This window comes from Nansenia antarctica (genome assembly GCF_963989245.1).
Source record: "Nansenia antarctica genome assembly, chromosome: 6".
NCBI lineage: Eukaryota > Metazoa > Chordata > Actinopteri > Argentiniformes > Microstomatidae > Nansenia > Nansenia antarctica.
The window spans coordinates 42861863-42879900 of record NC_137676.1 but is presented as its reverse complement, the minus strand read 5'-3'; the positions used below and the strand labels follow the sequence as shown (position 1 = coordinate 42879900).

General features: G+C 40.1%; 1 protein-coding gene across 1 annotated transcript in view; it reads left to right on the top strand.

Moving 5' to 3' along the window:
• mtor (mechanistic target of rapamycin kinase) overlaps positions 1 to 18038 on the top strand; it is an 83152-nt gene that overhangs the window by 32250 nt on the left and 32864 nt on the right. Inside the window, exons 29-30 of the mRNA XM_080533608.1 lie at positions 11366 to 11441; positions 13517 to 13656. Of these exons, the coding sequence (XP_080389734.1) occupies positions 11366 to 11441; positions 13517 to 13656 (216 nt within the window). The remainder of the gene's footprint in view (positions 1 to 11365; positions 11442 to 13516; positions 13657 to 18038) is intronic.

Sequence of the window (18038 nt, the reverse complement as noted above, 5' to 3'; positions counted from 1 at the left end):
TATTTCTTTTTATACTATACCTCTCCTAAACTCTTAGGTATGTATTTCTGATCTGAGACCTGGGTATAACATTGTGCTCTAAGGGGTAGCTATTTATTTTAATTACAAACAGGGACTATTGATTAAATAAATGCTGTGGTGCTATTTCAGTTACAGTTTTTGTCTTTCTCTAGTTCTGTTTTAAAACTTTAGCATACAAATAAGCAAGAGAATATGTGCATTGTTACTCTTTATTATATTTATAGCCATGATGCACATGACCTCAAGATTTGTTTCTCATTTTAATCTTAAATAACAGATGGTATAATGGGCTAAAATATATATATAGCCAGTCATGCCTTGGGTTTGAATAAAGAGTTCCCTATCCCTCTGTAATGAGTTCTTCAGTATGCGTTTGGGCATTCACCAACCATCTGAGCGGAAGACCTCAAGCCCTTGCATGCCACAGGCTGGTCTGGTGGCTCAGACTGCCATTGATACCAGGTGGTGTCGATTATAGCACGGTGGACGGGAGCCAGGTGCTGGCCGTCCATTCAACAACCTGCAAAACAGAAGCCGGAACAGAGGGTAGAGGGAGAAAGGAAGACAGATTATTGTCTATCCAACTTGAGCCGATTGTTTTCTCATCTGAATGAAGCACAATCGTCTGCAGTGCATCTTCAAAGAGACTGTGCGTGACACGAGGCTGAAGAAGTGCAAATCTTTCCTGATCTCTCTGTTTTCATTCAATATACCTTATGGATATGCTTATTGAGGTAGAAAGAAGAATGTCCTAGGGACATCTCATCATCATTTTTTCCGATGACCTAAGTATGGAATTTCGGGATTAGCAAAGACAAAGTGTAACCAATTGGTTGTAGAATACACAAAGGCAAAAATACACTTGGTGTATAATGACAAGGTTGTAGAAACTTCGCACACGGCGCATTTTCCAATGTTTATGAAGAAAGTTGATTATAACATAAGCTAGTTAACAAGAACAAGAGCTAAATGAAATGGAATAATATCATTAGAGGTGGAATCATTCACCAGAAACAGATGTTAAATGGCAAATTCGACTGTAAATGCAATCAACTGGATACCAAGTTTCTGCCACAACATTGTCCTTGGTTCTTTTGTCTGCATCCAAATGGCAATGGCAACATTCCGATGAGGTAATAGCCACGGGATCTAATGGCAGAAAATGAAACCTGTCTTCCCCTGGCTTTTTGACCCAGAGGTGAGGGACCCAAGAGAGACATTCTGTGGACTTGTCCCAATGTGTTAACAGCACAGCGTATATGGAATGGTTTTTCCGTCTGACATCTCAGTGGCCCCTTAACACGCCTAACAAACATTGCCAAAATGTAGGGAGAACGTTATACTGACCATTATTAAAGGGATGGTTCACTATTTTGACACTTGTTTTTATACAAATCTCTCTAAAAATGTCTTAAATTGACTAAATATGTAAAATGTATGCCATTTGAGTGCAATAATAATAGTTCAAACTATTTATGAAATAGCCTTGTAGGGTCCCTCATCTGAATAGAAATCAATAACACAGTCTGTAGGTCAAAACAATACAGTGTGTACATGATTGCTATTCAGATGACAGACTTTCCAAAGACAAGGGTATTCATGCCGATATTCCATGAAATATTATCATTGCACTCAGACTCAATCCCACATATTCAGTAACTTTTGAAGAAATTTCTGCATTTGAGGAGAGCACAAGGGGTGTGTAGACTTTTTCAAACAGGTCTTATCTTCTTATCGTCTTATCAGGTCTTATCGTTTTTCATTGTTAATCAATTATTGAAACTAGATCTAATTATTGAAGCTAGATCTAATTATTGAAGCTAGATCTAACGTTAGTAAAAACCACTGCAATACATTTGCTTTATTCAAGCTACTATGTGTGTGTCAGCTTCGATGATAAATAAAAACCATAGGCATAACACTGTAACTCCAGCGCTCTAAAACAGTAACTTCACTTTGATGCGCAGCAAAAGAAAGGCAGAGTATCTAAAGTAACTCAATTTGAGCGTTCTGGAGTGCAGCGAAATGGCAAAGGCAAAGAACCGTAACTGACTCTTACTGGGCGTTGGAAGTTACGGCAAAGACAACCCACTATTTTCTCCAAAAAACAACAAAATTGATTCAAGATATTCGTCCACATGATAAAACAGATCTTTAATGTTCCAAAAAATAGAATAACTGGTTCAGGGTTGAGAATTTGTCATTTTTGGCCAAAATTAAAGTTACAGCCTTTTGCCTTTGCACGACAGTATAAGCACAGTTTATCAATTGTAAACTGGCACACTCTACAAACCCTATACCTAAAGTTGCCTTCTTTTGTTACAGAATGGGTGAAACAGATAATTGGTGTTAGAATCCTTTTAGATAATGGTTGTTTTTCCGTGGGACTAGCTGTTGGGGGGGAGTGTCTGCTTGGTGATAAACCATGGTGATACTTGTAGGGGAATCCTTAGAAACAATGGTCTAGTGAGATTGGTTCAGGGTTGAATGAAATCCCCTACAGCCACCCACGTTTCAGAACCATCTGTGAAGAAAGAGAGATGACTTTAATGACCTCAGCTCTCTCCATGCAGGAAAATGTGTCTTTTCTGAGGACATTTAGTGGTCATGGTTGGGCTCTTTGATGATTGGAATTTATTGTTTGAGAAATCCTGGCTAGTGATTTTTATTATCTTAATGTCGATGCATTTTTTTAAGCCTGTGTTTCTAATTTCTAAACTACTGCACTTGTCACACCAGTAATCATTTCACAACAAATAGGTTATTTTAATTTGCACCAGATTATTTTGATTTACTTTCAAATTATTGATTATAGAATCTAGAAATATTAAAACATTCTTCAATATAAGGCGTGTAAGCCAGCTACATGCCACTATGTCTGTCAATAATCCACATTACAATATCATTTTCATTCTTCATTCAAAGCTCAGCCATGCTCCTGTTGAATATCCAGCTGAAAAAACAAGAATGTTCTACATCAACTTATGTCAATCATTTTTTTATTGCCCTGCTCTGAAATGGACCTGTTGGCGCAGGCTCATTATTCTACATGCTCACTATCATGTCACAGATTGCAGAGAATTTGAGATTGATCTTTTCTCCAAATGAGGGTCTTTGGAGAGAGAAAAAGGAAATAGTAATGGCAAGAGGACTGCTGTTTTTTGTTTTTTTTAATGCATCCATCTTCCTCTTTTTATGTGAGGTCTGCTATTTGAAATGAATTAACTTTAGTTAATAGCCCTCTGTCTAGAGCAAGTATTGCTTCGACTTTGTTCACAAGTATACTCTGTGGATACTGAGAATACTGTTTCACTGTGGTTTGAATGCTTTCCATATAACATCAGGGGGCTGCCACCTCGGAGGTCACTCTGCGTTTCTGTTTTCAGTGGGTGCCTTTCTTTATTGATACATCCCTACAACACTGCAGTGTTTTACTGTACAGTGTGCTGCTGAGAAATGTGCTGAGAAAGTACAAACGTACTTAGTTTCAGAGCTAGTGTTTGACTGTACAGTGTGTTGTAGAAGTACTTAGTTTCAGAGCTAGTGTTTGACTGTACAGTGTGTTGTAGAAGTACTTAGTTTCAGAGCTCGTGTTTGACTGTACAGTGTGTTGTAGAAGTACTTAGTTTCAGAGCTAGTGTCATGAGCGGACATCATGAGTTGAGATCTGCATTCTCTTAGATACTGTAGATAGATAGATAGATAGATAGATAGATAGATAGATAGATAGATAGATAGATAGATTGTGTATTAGCCACACGACCAAAGCCGGTGGAATTTTCTCTGCAGAATAACACACTGTACTGAGAACAAATTCCACCCCCCATTCCAAATTAATCTTGTGATTAATACGTTTTACGGTGGTTATCCTTATCACAAAATTATGAAACATCAGAACAAAAATACCATCAATAATTGTTCAGCTCTCCCTCTAGTTAGCTGAATGGTGAATCTTCTGCTTGCTCCGGCAGTACGGGTGAAATGATGAGATCTGACACAATTCGGTTTGATTTCCTTCTTCCTCTATTAAACAGATTGTAAAACTGAACACAACACATTGATATTAGTACATGTAAATAATTAACAGTGAACAAACTAACAGAAAAGATTTAACAAACTACACAATCATACAGAACTCAACTTACCAACTCCCATCTCTCTATACAACTGATCTCTCGTTTCCCCTGTCTCTCAGATCACACTCATTAAGCCCGCCCCCATTTCTATCTAACCAATCACTCCCCTCATGCATACTTTTAACCAATCACAATCAACAAATAAAATAACCCCCAAATGAACCCTCCCATGGATTAGCCAAACAATAATTATGATATACCTGTAGGCTACCCATTACGGTTATCTATATGTGACAGCAGCTGGTGAAAGCGGGAACAAGTCTGCAACCAACAGGGATTAAAGTTCTCCGTCGCTACGACGGATTTCCGTCAATTTATTCCAAGTTGCGACGGATTTATTCCAAGTTGCGACGGATTTTACCTGGTGTAATATGATTTGTAGAGGCATACAATCTATTTTGATGTTGGTATTAGGTATATAAATGATATATAATAGCCTATATAGCCTACATATAGGCCTTTATTGGCTACAACTATGCGACAGTAACAGCGGGGTGCACTGACGCTGAACCCCTCATAGTGATAAGTTGGTGGACATGGTGCGTGGTGCTGAAATAGCCGACATGCGGTGTGTGGTTTGAAAAAAGTAACGCCAGCTCAGTAAATCATTCAAACTTAATGTTTACTTATAGGCTATGTGAATGTGACTGCACCACACATGTGAACAGTAACAAAGCAAATGCAGTTTAATTTTATGAAAAATATTGACAACAAAATCGGCGCAAAAAAAAAGCTGAATCCGCTTAGCCTATATGCTCCTGAAACAACAGAGCAAACATGCTACATTACTATGGATAATAATTACAATGAGCCATTCATAAAAAATAGCAAAAATAATATTAGGCTATTAAATCTCACTTAATGAGAAAACTGGCATCTCCCATCGGTCACTATTTGTTGGCTATCTGGTGATATGGACGTCTTTGAGTGTCTAGAAAAGCGCTATAAGTCTAATGTATTATTATTATTTATTATTATTATGGACGTCACTTTAATCCGGCAGTTCTCAAGGTTTTTATGCGCCAATCGATTCCTCTAGTCAAGTGCGTCTTTATCGCATTCATTGACAAAAAGGACGACTCGCATGTATAGGTGGAAGGGAACATTCATTGTGAGCACGTAAAATGTGAGTCTCTCACAACGGCTTTGCATTGATGAAACCAGGTAGGATGAACGTATAGTTCGCTGTCCATTCCTCTTTAAATGCCTTGTTTCCACCGTCAACTTTCCTCTTTAGACCTTTGGAGAGTGACATGATGTGTCTCTTGCTAGCTAGCAGGTTAAATGTTTAGCTAACTTCACCCAGCACGCAAACAACCAATCCAATAATAATGTGACCATGTAAGTCTGGGAGGAGGGGGGAATAATTATCAGAATAAAAGTATGTTAAATAATTATTAGAATAACTTAGGCTGCGCTACATAGTCAGTCCACACATTTATTATTCAAAACTATGGAAAAGGGTGAAACTACGTTTCAACGTTGTTGAGAATCACAACACAAACTCGCTAGTCAAGCCAAAATACTGCAGCGAAATGGATTGGACTGCTACCTAGTTAACTAGAACACTACTTTACCTTGTTAGCAGGCTCACAAAACAAGCCGTGTTAGTTGACTAGCGATGTGTCATTGATTTTATACAACGCGGTGTTCACATTTGTGTTCACATTTTTCGAAAGAAAAGTCAAAGCATTAGAACGTAGAACGGAAAATCGCACGCGTGCTTTGCGCACAGAAAGCCACCGGCCCCGATTTGGCCAGAATTTTTTTTTCCGTCAGGAGATTTTTTTTTGCTTTAATCTCTGAACCAATCAAAATGTTCTAGAATTCAGAAAAAATTAAATACATGTCATCGTGGTTGAAAATCAAAATGTGTGTATATGTGTATGTGCTTTAGCCTTGGTTGGTTCTTGGTCTACACCTCACCGTCTTGCAGTAAATATAAGATAATCCTTGCTGGATCTTATTTGTTCAAAGGACTCTTTGTACACTGTCAACTTGGCAACTGTTGGCATCGAAGCAAGTGTTTTTGGAAGTGGTAGTGGAGTGTGAGCTGTCAAGAAGGCTGACCACGCCCATTACTCATCTGTAATCTGCTTGGAAAGGGCTCTGCAATGGAAAAACAGCCCCACGGCACTAGATGGATTGGCTCGCACTGGTCCTTCTGAAACCCTCATTGATTGCAATCTGGCTGCCCCGCGAATGAGCGGTTCCTTGGGCAGAAAGGCCAGAGTGATGTCAAACAGCCGTTGTCACTTTTCCACTTTTCCCACTCTTGGAACATATGAAAGCCTCCATGGAGTCAATAATCTCCTACCAAAAGAGAGAACATTACATTTAAAGCAACCCGAGTTGCATCGACTCACAATCCATATGGCCTCAATTACATGTAGTGAGTCTTTACTCTTGTACCCCCACTAGAGGGATTAACTATATTTGACTCAAATCTCCATCAAACAGTTCTTTCCTGAGTTCCCCCCCCATAAAAAGCTATTATACACTAATTTAAGAAGAGAGCGAAGGGCAAAGCATCAGCTGACTCAAACTACTTTTCTTTGCCGGATCATAACTTTCACACTGTAATTTCTTGACCATATTTTGGAAAAGTGTATTATAGGGAGCTTTGTTTTCACAATCTGGCAGATAGATCAGGTGGGGCACCGCCCCTCAATCCCCACTGGGGGAGCCGCCACTGCTTGAAGTCTCTTTTAATGATCACATCAATAACTTCCCCTCACATGCTGCTCCTCTTGTGTCAGGTGGGGCTTGCACGTGGGATTCCCTGCTCTCACCCAAGCTCAACTAAGCAAGGTTTAAATCACCCTCTGGTGAAGAATGTGCTGTACCTTTCTGGCTTTTTGTTGAGGGTCATTTTGAAATTACAGGAGAACTTGAAACTGTTTGAAAATCAGGCCACAGAATAATTAAACAAAATCTTAAATTATAATTGGGTTTTGAAGAGGTCATATTGGATTAGTGTCATTAGCTAAATGGCAAAAGAATCTGCAAGCATAAAGAGGATACTTTCCTGGTTGGGTTCAATAGTGAAACACAACTTTTCCTCTATTTCTCTACTTCACCATATTTTTGATGCTCTGCTCTGCGGGGGAATTTAGTATGTTTTCTTGTAGGATCATATTATATTTCATTCAACTTAAAGCCAACCCACTCAAAGGCATGAAGAAGAGGGGACGATCGCATGAGAATATAGGGATTTGTCTGTTTTGTTTTGTCGACTGGCATAGTTGAGTGTGTTTTTTCTTGTTGTTAAAAGTTGAGTCTCTTAATACTTTTATTTGTCTCACTTCTTAACTTGGCAGAGATCATTTAAAAAAAACATTGATCCCATACAATATAGGCTAACCCTCAAAATGAAAAGCTGGCCTTTGTGCCCCCCCCCCAAAAAAGGTAACTATACATTGTAATGTGATAAACTGTTGGTGCCACGCTTAAACACCCTAGAGTGAAACGTTTTTTTCTTCTTCAGTGTTCAATTACAGTGCTCCATCTCAGTTATATTCCTCATGCTGGCCAAAAGGCAACACTTAATCAGGGTTTTTGATTAACAAGGAAACTCAATACTTTTACCCTGACAAAAAATATGTAATGATGTCCAAACCATAACACACAAGACATTCTTATGAGCCTTTGTATAATTAAACGTGCCAACCTGCTGAAGGTGGTTGATTGGGTTTCATTTAAAAATGTTCATTAAATGTTAGGATTTTTTGCTTGTGTGACATGATAAACGTCAATGGGATTTTGTAATAAAGGGGGTTGTAAAAAGGGAATAAGCTCTGAATGAAAGCAACAAACACAACCCTGTATATTTACATTACATTTGGGACCAGCAGAAACATGTGGTCAAATTAGGTAGGCACTGAAGGTTTAGTGGGAAAATGTTTGAGTGATTTCAGCCTCCACAGAGCTACATTTTTATTTTCATTGTGGTTTCTAGAAAGTCCTGTGTCTTAACATAACATAAGAATAAGGGCCCTGGAATAATGCTTTGGGTGGAAGAACTGCCAGAGGAATCAGACACAAGATGCGAGCCCAACCGATTGCTAGCACATGGTGAGAGTTCATAGTCCATAATGACTTATGAGGGTTGATCAGGCTTATTTGTCTATTTTCTATTGGGGTAGCTGCAGTCATTCACTGCTGTTTTACAGGTGATAGAATGTTTGTCCGCTTTTTCCAGAGTGACCTGCCTGTGGCTTAGGTAATGCCTCATGGGATGAAACTGAGGGGAGCTTTGGGAATGACTGGACCATTAACAAAAAGAAGTGTCTTGACATTAGTGTCTTGACAGCTGCTGTCACATTTGTCTCAAAAGGTGGCTCACTGTGTTGATTGAGATCTCACTGAGAAGCATGTTACGTGAGCCCCGTCATCTGGATGTGTTTAAAGTTTGTGTTTAGAGCTGGGAGCCAGATGGATCAGACTGGGGGACAGTGAAGTCCCCAGGGTTCACGGGATAGAAAGCTTGTACTTATTCCGAGTCGTCATCTCAGGAGACCACATCTAAGCAGATTTTTGAATGCTTCAGAAGTGTCTGTGGGTGTATTTTTAAAAAAAAATTCCTTCTAGATATTTGCCGATTATTTGACAAGAGGTTCTAATTTAGGGGTTGAATGAAAATGACAAAGCAATGGATACCATTGTCATATTGTCGAAAGGTATTGTTGGATAGTTATTGTGTTTATTGAGGAAAAACATTTAGAATTAGACACTGAGCATTTCCCCTCAGCTGACCAAGACACATTTATTCAGTTGAGCTCACCTGACATGTTATGCAACTCGTCTCTTTCTGTCTGAGGTTGTGCTCAGTGCTTGACCGTAGCACCCTCTTAAGAATCAAACAGAACTTTGTCATCTGTCTACACCCACGTGTTTGGGAAAGAAGAACCAAAGGCTATATAGTCACCGTATAAAGTTGATGTTGAGTATCATACAGGATGTGACTCCTGGCACCACCCTTTTCCTTCAGTTTATGATTAAAGTTACATCTCGTCTTGTTAGATAATTCTCAACAAATTGAGAAGAAAAAAATGTACAGTATATTACTGTAGCAATTGCTTTGCAATAGCATAGTAATGGAGCTGAGTGGTTGGTCTTATTAAACTGTGGAGTGAGAAACATTTCTTATTCTATTTGTATACTAACACAAACCTCTCACTCCAATCACCTAAATATTAAACATCTTAATATTAGAATCAGAATCAGAATTGCTTTTATAACATCCAATGTACGGGTACACTGGGGAGAATTCTAAGGTTCAGGTTCTTCAAAGTTGGCATTGCAGCAGAATACAAAATCAACAAAATGAATATAGAATTAAGTAAAATAAGTAAGGTAATTCATTTAAAAAAATTATACGGTAAGGTAATACAGTGATGGTAGCTGTACTACAGCGGGACCAGTTGTACTGCAGTAGAACAGTAGTGCAATGTCATTAGAGTCATTGTAGTATTACTAAACAGGCATTTGTAGTTATTAGTAACTGGACTTTTTTACTTTGTACATAGTTATATTTAATACAATCTATAGCTTTGTACTATGTATGTGTATGGTGAGCAACATATTCTGCATTTAGATGACCACTTGCTGTGTCCACTGAATCCACTCATCACATCACTGAATCCACTCATCACACTGTCTGGCCCTGTGTCACCCAGGCGATTGTGACATATGGGCTGGGATGTCCATCATCAACTCTCTCTTGTCTGCTGTCCTTAGGACCCCCCCCCCCCCCCCCCAATGCCTTCCGACTTCCTTCAAAAGCTACATTCTAACAGATGTAGTGGCAGAGGCTGAGCGTGGCTTTCGTAGTCGAGGAAATACTACAGACTAGTCTTTCGGATGAGTGCTTCCAGATGTGTGTGTGTGTGTGTGCGGGGGGGGGGGGGTTCAAATGCATTAGAGGGATCAGAGTCATGATGGAGAAGGGGATGACACATTATTTATACCCCGAATGGTTGACACGTCGATGGGCTACCCTGCACATTTACCTTTCAAAATACACTTTTGTTAAAAGAAAAACATTTTGTCTAAAGGTGTGAGTGCTCCCAGTAGGCTCTTGGCTGACTCGTGATAGTTATTGATGGGGGGGGGTTCCCTCTATATGGGGGGGGTTTCCCTCTATATTGCAATTGGGGGGAGGGGGGGTTCCTCTCTGTATTGCAATTGATGGAAATACTGCTTGTGAAAATATGGCTGTTAAATGGCCTCAGAACTTAGTAGCTTTAAGTATGTCAACAGTCCTTCCAAGGTGTCGACAGGACATGGTTTTGTCACCTCCAAATGTTGGCTTTATTTATTTGTTATCTTAGCCGGTCAATGGGCCCCCTTTGTCAAATGTCAAACACATGCCTACTTTATCTAATTAATTTCAGCTTCACTTTGAGATGATCAAAGTTACCCATGCAGGATGTAGGCCAGAGTGTGTATACTTAGTGATACTTTTGAATGGGATGCACAATAAAACATAATCACAGAATACACTTTTGACGTATCTTACATTGCTTTAGGCACGTTTCTATGAACAAACTATTATACACCTCTGTTAGATGCTTGATAAATTAACCCCATTCCATTCATGTATTGGGCACTGCAACACATGTTAGTCTAGAAAAAAGTCACTGTGTTGCGCTCATCATGTTTTAAGATTAGATCAGAGCAACACTTAAGCATCCCCCACATTGATCTTCTTTGCAGTGATGGTCCTCAACACAAGGTTATTCAGAGCTATCAGTCATACAGTGGCAGCAGTGTCTGGTTCCCATTCCTTCCATTGTATCTGTTCTTAATGACATTTTACATTACCCAGATTAAGCTGTATGTGACTCTTGAGAGCTTTCTTGAGTCAGTTGCCAGGATTGGTATGGAAATTGTATGGAAAGAGCTGTCTCTTTGGGGCCGCGATAGCCTAGATGTTAGAGAGGCCTGCTAGCAATCTGCTTCGATCCCCGCCTCCGGAGCGAGGTGCATGTGAGCTGGTGACTGGAGGGTTGCTGGCACCATATCTAAGGTGCCTACCACTGCCGTTGTGCCCTTGAGTAAGTCACTTAACCCCTAATTGCTCCATGGGTCACTGACTATGGCTGACCCTGTGCCTAGAGGAAAAAATACATTTCGTGGTACTCTGTGCAGTGACAAAAAGGTTGAAGCTAATCTAATCTGCTTTTGTTTCTGTCTGTGTGTTTCAGCATTAATAACAAGCTGCAGCAGCCAGAGGCAGCATCCGGAGTACTGGAGTACGCCATGAAACACTTTGGCGAGCTGGTGAGTTCTTTTATCCATCCCTACATGCACTGGGCCACATTCAATGGGCCCTAGAAAGTGTCTTCTTCCCTCAAACACATTCCTTAACAAAGGGTTTAGCACCATTTGAGACACTTGCCCCTAGAATGCCCTGTACTCACTGTAACAGAAGAAGTCTGCTTCAGTGGTCAACAGCACCCATAGGCAGGGGCTCTTTTTTAGCTCCTCCTCTAGTTGTTGTTTCATAATTCACATACCTGATGGTTTTATTTCCAAAATATATCTCCTTTGTCTGTCAAGATAGTAGCTGTGGAGGTTTATGTTAGAAATTGTACATGCATTTTATGCATTCCATGCCCTGCTTCTATTTCATCCCAAAATATATCCATATGAAATGTAAATATGAGTGATACATTTCTTTTTTTCTTTTCTTTTTTTGCATTTAATGTTTTAAATAGCAACTTTTGTGTGCACTTATTTTTCCTCTGGGCCCTAATGACAGGAATCCAGGGCCATGGCCCTTGTTTGATAGCTGAAGTTGTTGAAGTTAGCTAGCTAGCTAATAGTAGAATGCTTTTCTGAACCGTTAATTTCAGATGTATTTTAGCGTGCGCTTTCTCACATTTATACTATAGCAACAAATACATGTTTTAAGTATGTTTTGTCAGAGGTTTTAAAACTATGGTTTTCTGCGCACAGATACTTTAAGGGTGATTAAAGCCCCTTTATAACATTTGCTAATCTGACATGCCAAGTGAAAAGCTAGCAAAATGTGAATTTGGTCATTGGTATTTATATTGATATTCCTAAATGTCATATATAAAGAAAACCCTTCATTCTTTATGTAACTAATGTAGTTTCTTTGCTGTCCCGCCAGACTTTGGCAGTAGACAATTTCTCGGTGAAACAGAGATTTTTCACTCTCCCTATTGTTCTAACTGTCATACACAGTACTTCCCGCTGTTATTCATCAGTGTCTCATGTTCTCCAGAGGGACTCAGTCCAGATATTAAATAACTTTCCTAAACACAAGACATGCATTGGAAGCCCTCTCCTGGCTTATTCCACATCTATTACATAACATCCTAGAAAGGATTTCTTTGTTAGACGTTAATTGTTTCCCCCTCTGTCGTAATTACACCACACTGTAATTGTGCTGTTTTTTAACGCCCCTGTTTGATCACCCATATGATTTTTATCTGAGTTGACATGTCCTGTGTGTGAGCACGACCAGTAAATAATACAAATTTGCAAGGCTGTCCCTCTTTTATTTGTTTACAGTAAAAGGTAGAAAGAAGTTAAGTAGCGCTAAGTCTAGATTAGAAAGACTTGCACGCTGATGAAAGAGCAATTTTGGAAAGTGATCGAGAACAACCTCGCTAGTGTTTGTAGAAACAACCCAAACAGATCATTTTACAGTCTGTGCTATTTGGCTTTATTAAGTGGCTACTTTTAACCTAGAGTCCAGTTGTTAGAACTCTGACTGTTTCATAGGTGGGTTCCTGAAGAAATTGCCCTACCGCCAGTCTGTGTAAGCTATAATTATGTTCTCCATTAAAACCTGGGTGAAGTAAAAAGCGTTCAGTAAAAGTACCTTGGAGACTACTTCCAGAAACTTTGTTTATGAGGTAAACAGTCAGTGGCATTTACTATGAGAGCGAGGCAGCAGACTGCCAGACGGCAGCGTTTGTTTTCCATCCCAGTCAGGCTCATCACCAGGTGCCAGAGGTCAGGGCAGATCTGCACATCGTTTGCTGAGGTCACTGACAGGAAGTCAACATAGATAGGTCTCTCTGACAGGAAGATGCCTCTGACGATAATCTCCCATCATGCATGAAGTGTCATGAAAGTGGTTTGTTGACATGTTTTTTGTCTCGTTGCATCAGCCCTGACTGATGGCATTAAAACAGTTTCATCATCCCACCATGTAAAAAGAACATACCAAGAGGCAAAAGGATTCAATATTGATCATCTAGCATAAAACCCTCATATTAATAGACAACTCTGTGTTGTATGTGTGTTTGGCAGTACACTACACCAACGATGATCCTTGTTTATCCGATTAATTCAAGATTTGTCATTGTCAATATTTATAGGAAATCCAGGCCACCTGGTATGAGAAGCTTCACGAGTGGGAGGATGCCTTGGTGGCGTACGACAAGAAGATTGACATGAACAAAGAGGACCCCGAGCTGATCCTGGGTCGCATGCGCTGCTTGGAGGCTCTGGGCGAATGGTGAGTGTAGAACACTTGATACAGGTTTTAAAGAGGGCATAGCCAAACCAATGGGACCTGTACAGCAGGTCTAAAGGCTCATGATGATAGCCAGGGTGTAAAGTGAATCTAAAGCCCCTTTCACACATACAAGCCTTCCCAGTAGATTCCATGCAATTTCCAGGGTCAGCGTATGTCTGAACGTGACTGACCAAGGAAATCCGCCCGGGCAATTACCCGGGTCGAGACCATGTATAATTCCATGGAAAGTACCGGGTCACAGTAAGTGTGAATAGATGCCTGAAGATTGCCTGGTCAGTCTCTTTTCACAGCTGTCCTGCATCGTGCAACTAGCAAGGCAGAGCGCATAAGAACTGCCCCAGACTCAGAATATCGCTACTGCTAAATATAATTCCACAACTGGACACTACTTAATTTCCAATCATATATAGTGGAGGTATGATATATGGCAGATATGGTATATGGGGGTCCACAGTTCTTTGGTGGAAAGGCATTTTTAACGAACTCTCAGAGAAGTCAAAACACGAGTCAAAACGCGCTCACTACCTTATCCAGTTGAACATAAACTAAACTATTTCAATGCTGCTATTGTTTGCCAAGTTACAAGATCCTTACATTCCGCCATTCCACATTTTTTTTCAAAGGATGCAAAGTTCTAATGTAGCCTACTGGAGACGTTGTAGTTGATCCCAAAGTCTGTTCAAACCCAGGCAGTGAGACCAGCAGGAAAACACAGCTAGATCTTCTATAATTCTAACTGGATAGTATTTTGTTTCCAACCATACTTAGCTAACTTACTTTTACTTATCAAATGTACATTTTGTGATATAGACACAGTGCACACTCACCGTCTCCTCTCATCTGTCCTGCATCGCGTAGAGCCCGCATCGCAGAGCGCATAGCAATATGTCTAATTGAGTTAACTCGTTAACTGCTTTTGGACTAGTACCGTATAGTATGTTTATGGCCCGATCCCAATTCCCTTTTCTACACCTATGGCTTGTTTTCGAGTGCCACTCGCTTTGGAGCCAAGGCCTCCGAACAGAGCCACAAGCCATAGTGGTTGAAATCTTTCCCTATGAAATAACGTTAGACAGGGAGCGTAGATTTATTTTTGGGCGTTCCGAAATATGATGTGACAGGAACGCTGGCTGTCCATGGCATTAGTCAACTACTAATGCTCACATTCAGTCTCCCGCTCACTGCTCTCCATCAAAAATGGCACATCCATCAATAATATTACATAATAACAACTGTTCGGATTATATTGCGGGTGGTTTTGGTTTAATATGTGCCGCTATAGAGCTATATCGTCATATACCATCAAGGGGGGTAAATGCGACAGGGAAGGTATAGGTCAAAATGCGCGCCTATCATGCACAAATCAGCCTAATGTTAGATAGATAACTTTACATTAAATATGTCTACCATTATCCGCTGTCAAACGCCACAGGTAATAATTTATTTCTAAATAAACAGGATTGTACATCTCGGAAATGTGAATCGTGCTCCGATGTATTTCTATGGGAAGGCTGTGCTTGACGCTTCCATTGGACTGGGACGCCGGGCGCTCATACAATCTCCACGTTTGATGCAGAGGAACAGGGTGACTGTCACCCTGTGACAAACACGCAGATAAGTGCCCAGGTAATAGTTTAGCTATTATTGTCCTTTACTGCTAAACCCGAGCGCGCTGGACTGTAGAACGTTCTATGTTAACCATATGTTAAGCACAGAAGAAAAGGTCTATGCATTGAAATGACATTAGTAGGTGTCATATGCCATCAGACAATGTCAATATCTGCGACTGTCATGCACAAATCAGCCTGTAACGTTAGACACAGCACCTCAACATAATAGCACATTTTTAGTTATGCTTGTTAGAAAGAAAAGGTCTATAATGCATTGAAATGAAAAATGTATAAACAACATTTATAAAAAACGAATAAACTAAGATAATAAGATGGTTATCATAAAGTAATTACAGAAAAAGTAAATGACATTTCTGGTTGTCTTCCCCATTGCCTACAGCGAATTGTGATTGGCCCTTGGTGATGGTAAGCACTGGTAATACGAGTTGACTTGCTGGAACGAGACAGACACGTGAGACTGCCATATACCATATATAATATGCCATATATCATACCTCTGTTTTATATGTATTTATCATCATATTTTTCTATATAAAACAGAGGTATGATATATTGCATCCAGTTGAATGATCCATGATTCAAGTAGATCACACAACCAGGCAATGCATGACATGTGTGAAAGGGGCCAACACGGTAATTATCGGGCATTTCGTTCAAGTGTGAACGGTGAAAAAGACCGGTTGACACAGCTTGGGATTCCATGGAAATTACAGGGAACTATGTGTGAAAGGGGCTTAAGAGATGGGGAATGTCTAATCCACACTGATTGCACTTCAAATGGCCATGAGGAGCAAATGTTGTCTTTACTGTAGTGACAGACATCATATTATACCCATTACCCAGAGTCATTCTACAGTGTGCTTTCCTGAGAAAATAAAGTAGTATTCACTGAACTGGTGTTGCAAGGTGAATCTTTAAATATTTTACTCTATGTGAGTGTAATTGAGAAAGACAGGGTTGTGAGGGAAAAGGTTTGCCTCAGGCAGACCCTTCCCCAATGCTTTGTGCTTGCGCACAACGCAGCGGCAGCCTGTTCCTAATGAAATCTGACGTAGGGGCTCTTTGATGACCGGGTGTGGAGAGAGAGTGGAAAAGTCAAAATTTGCCTGTAATGAGAGCTGGTTAATATTACTGGGAAGTGCCAGGACAGTCAGTCCAGGCCAGTTACGAGTCAGGTAGTTCCGCACACGATGGAACCCCCTCACCTCAACACCAGTCAGCTAGCGCCAATATATCTCTCTCTCTCTCTCTCTCTCTCTCTCTCTCTCTCTCTCTCTCTCTCTCTCTCTCTCTCTCTCTCTCTTTCTCTCTCTTCACAGGTGATTACATCCCAATAGCAGGGGCATCGTGCACCCATTATTTTTGAGGGGGCACATAGTATGTGAGGAAGGATGAGAATAAGTCCAGAGGGGGTCATAGCCCCTATGTGGAAGTTGGGAAATTCTGATCAAATGCGGCCTTACAAATTACAAATCATGATGGCTCTGGCCCACAGTATAACAGGCCTCAAACGAGCAAGCGAGCAAGTTGTTGGGAAAGGAAATGTCTCATGTAAAAAAAGTCTTCGACAATAACCAGACGCTAATTTGCTTATGTAACTCGCAGTTTTGTGCCATCTTTTTTTTTTTTTTTCAAGAACATGATGAAGCTAGGGGAAAAGAAAGAAGTGACATAATGCATTGTTTCCAGTTAAGACAAACAGTACAGTTGGTCTTTGTTCTACCATTGAGTGATGATTCAGTCTGTCTTTCTATCAACTCTCAAAGCCATTTCACAGAGTACAGAGTAAATAAGTCAGGCTTTCATGCTGAAAACATTAAATGAAAGATCGTCAAATCTAATTAGAATGTTTACTTTAAAGATACAACTCTGGAAAAAATTAAGAGACCCCTGCAAAAAGTTTATCTGGTTTTACTATTTATAGGTATGTGTTTGAGTAAAATGGACATGTTTGTTTTATTCTATAAACTACTGACAACATTTCTCCCAAATACCAAATAAAAATATTGTCATTTATTTGCAGAAAATTACAACTGGTTAAAATAACAATAAAGATGCAGTGTTTTCAGATCTCGAATAATGCAAAGAAAGACAAGTTCATATTCATTTTTAAACAACAAAACACTAATGTTTTAACTTAAAAGGAGTTCAGAAATCAATATTTGGTGGAATTACCCAGATTTTCAATCACAGCTTTCATGCGTCTTGGCATGCTCTTCACCAGTCATTCACATTGCTGTTGTGACTTTATGCCACTCCTGGGGCAGAAATTCATGCAGCTCGGCTTTGTTTGATGGCTTGTGACCTTCTATCTTCGTCTTGATCACATTCCAGAGGTTTTCAATGGGGTTCAGGTCTGGAGATTGGGCTGACCATGACAGGGTCTTGATCTGGTGGTCCTCCATCCACACTGTGATTGACCTGGCTGTGTATCCTCTGAGTCCAATCCTCAGAGTTGGGGAACATAGTCAGAGCAGAAGGATCGTTTTTTTTCCTGGAGAACCTTGCACGTGACTTGATTAATGCGTCCTTCACTAAGACAAATCTTCCCAATCCCACCCTCAGATCATCACCGAACGATGGAAGCAACCTGATGCTCACTGTATCCCTCTGCCAGTAAAGCCAGAATTGAACCCTTCTTTTCCTCACTCAAAACCTTTCTTTTCAACTCTTTTGGCATGGTCATTAGTTATTTGTTTGATTCCAATTACCGTACCTGTCAGTTACTAT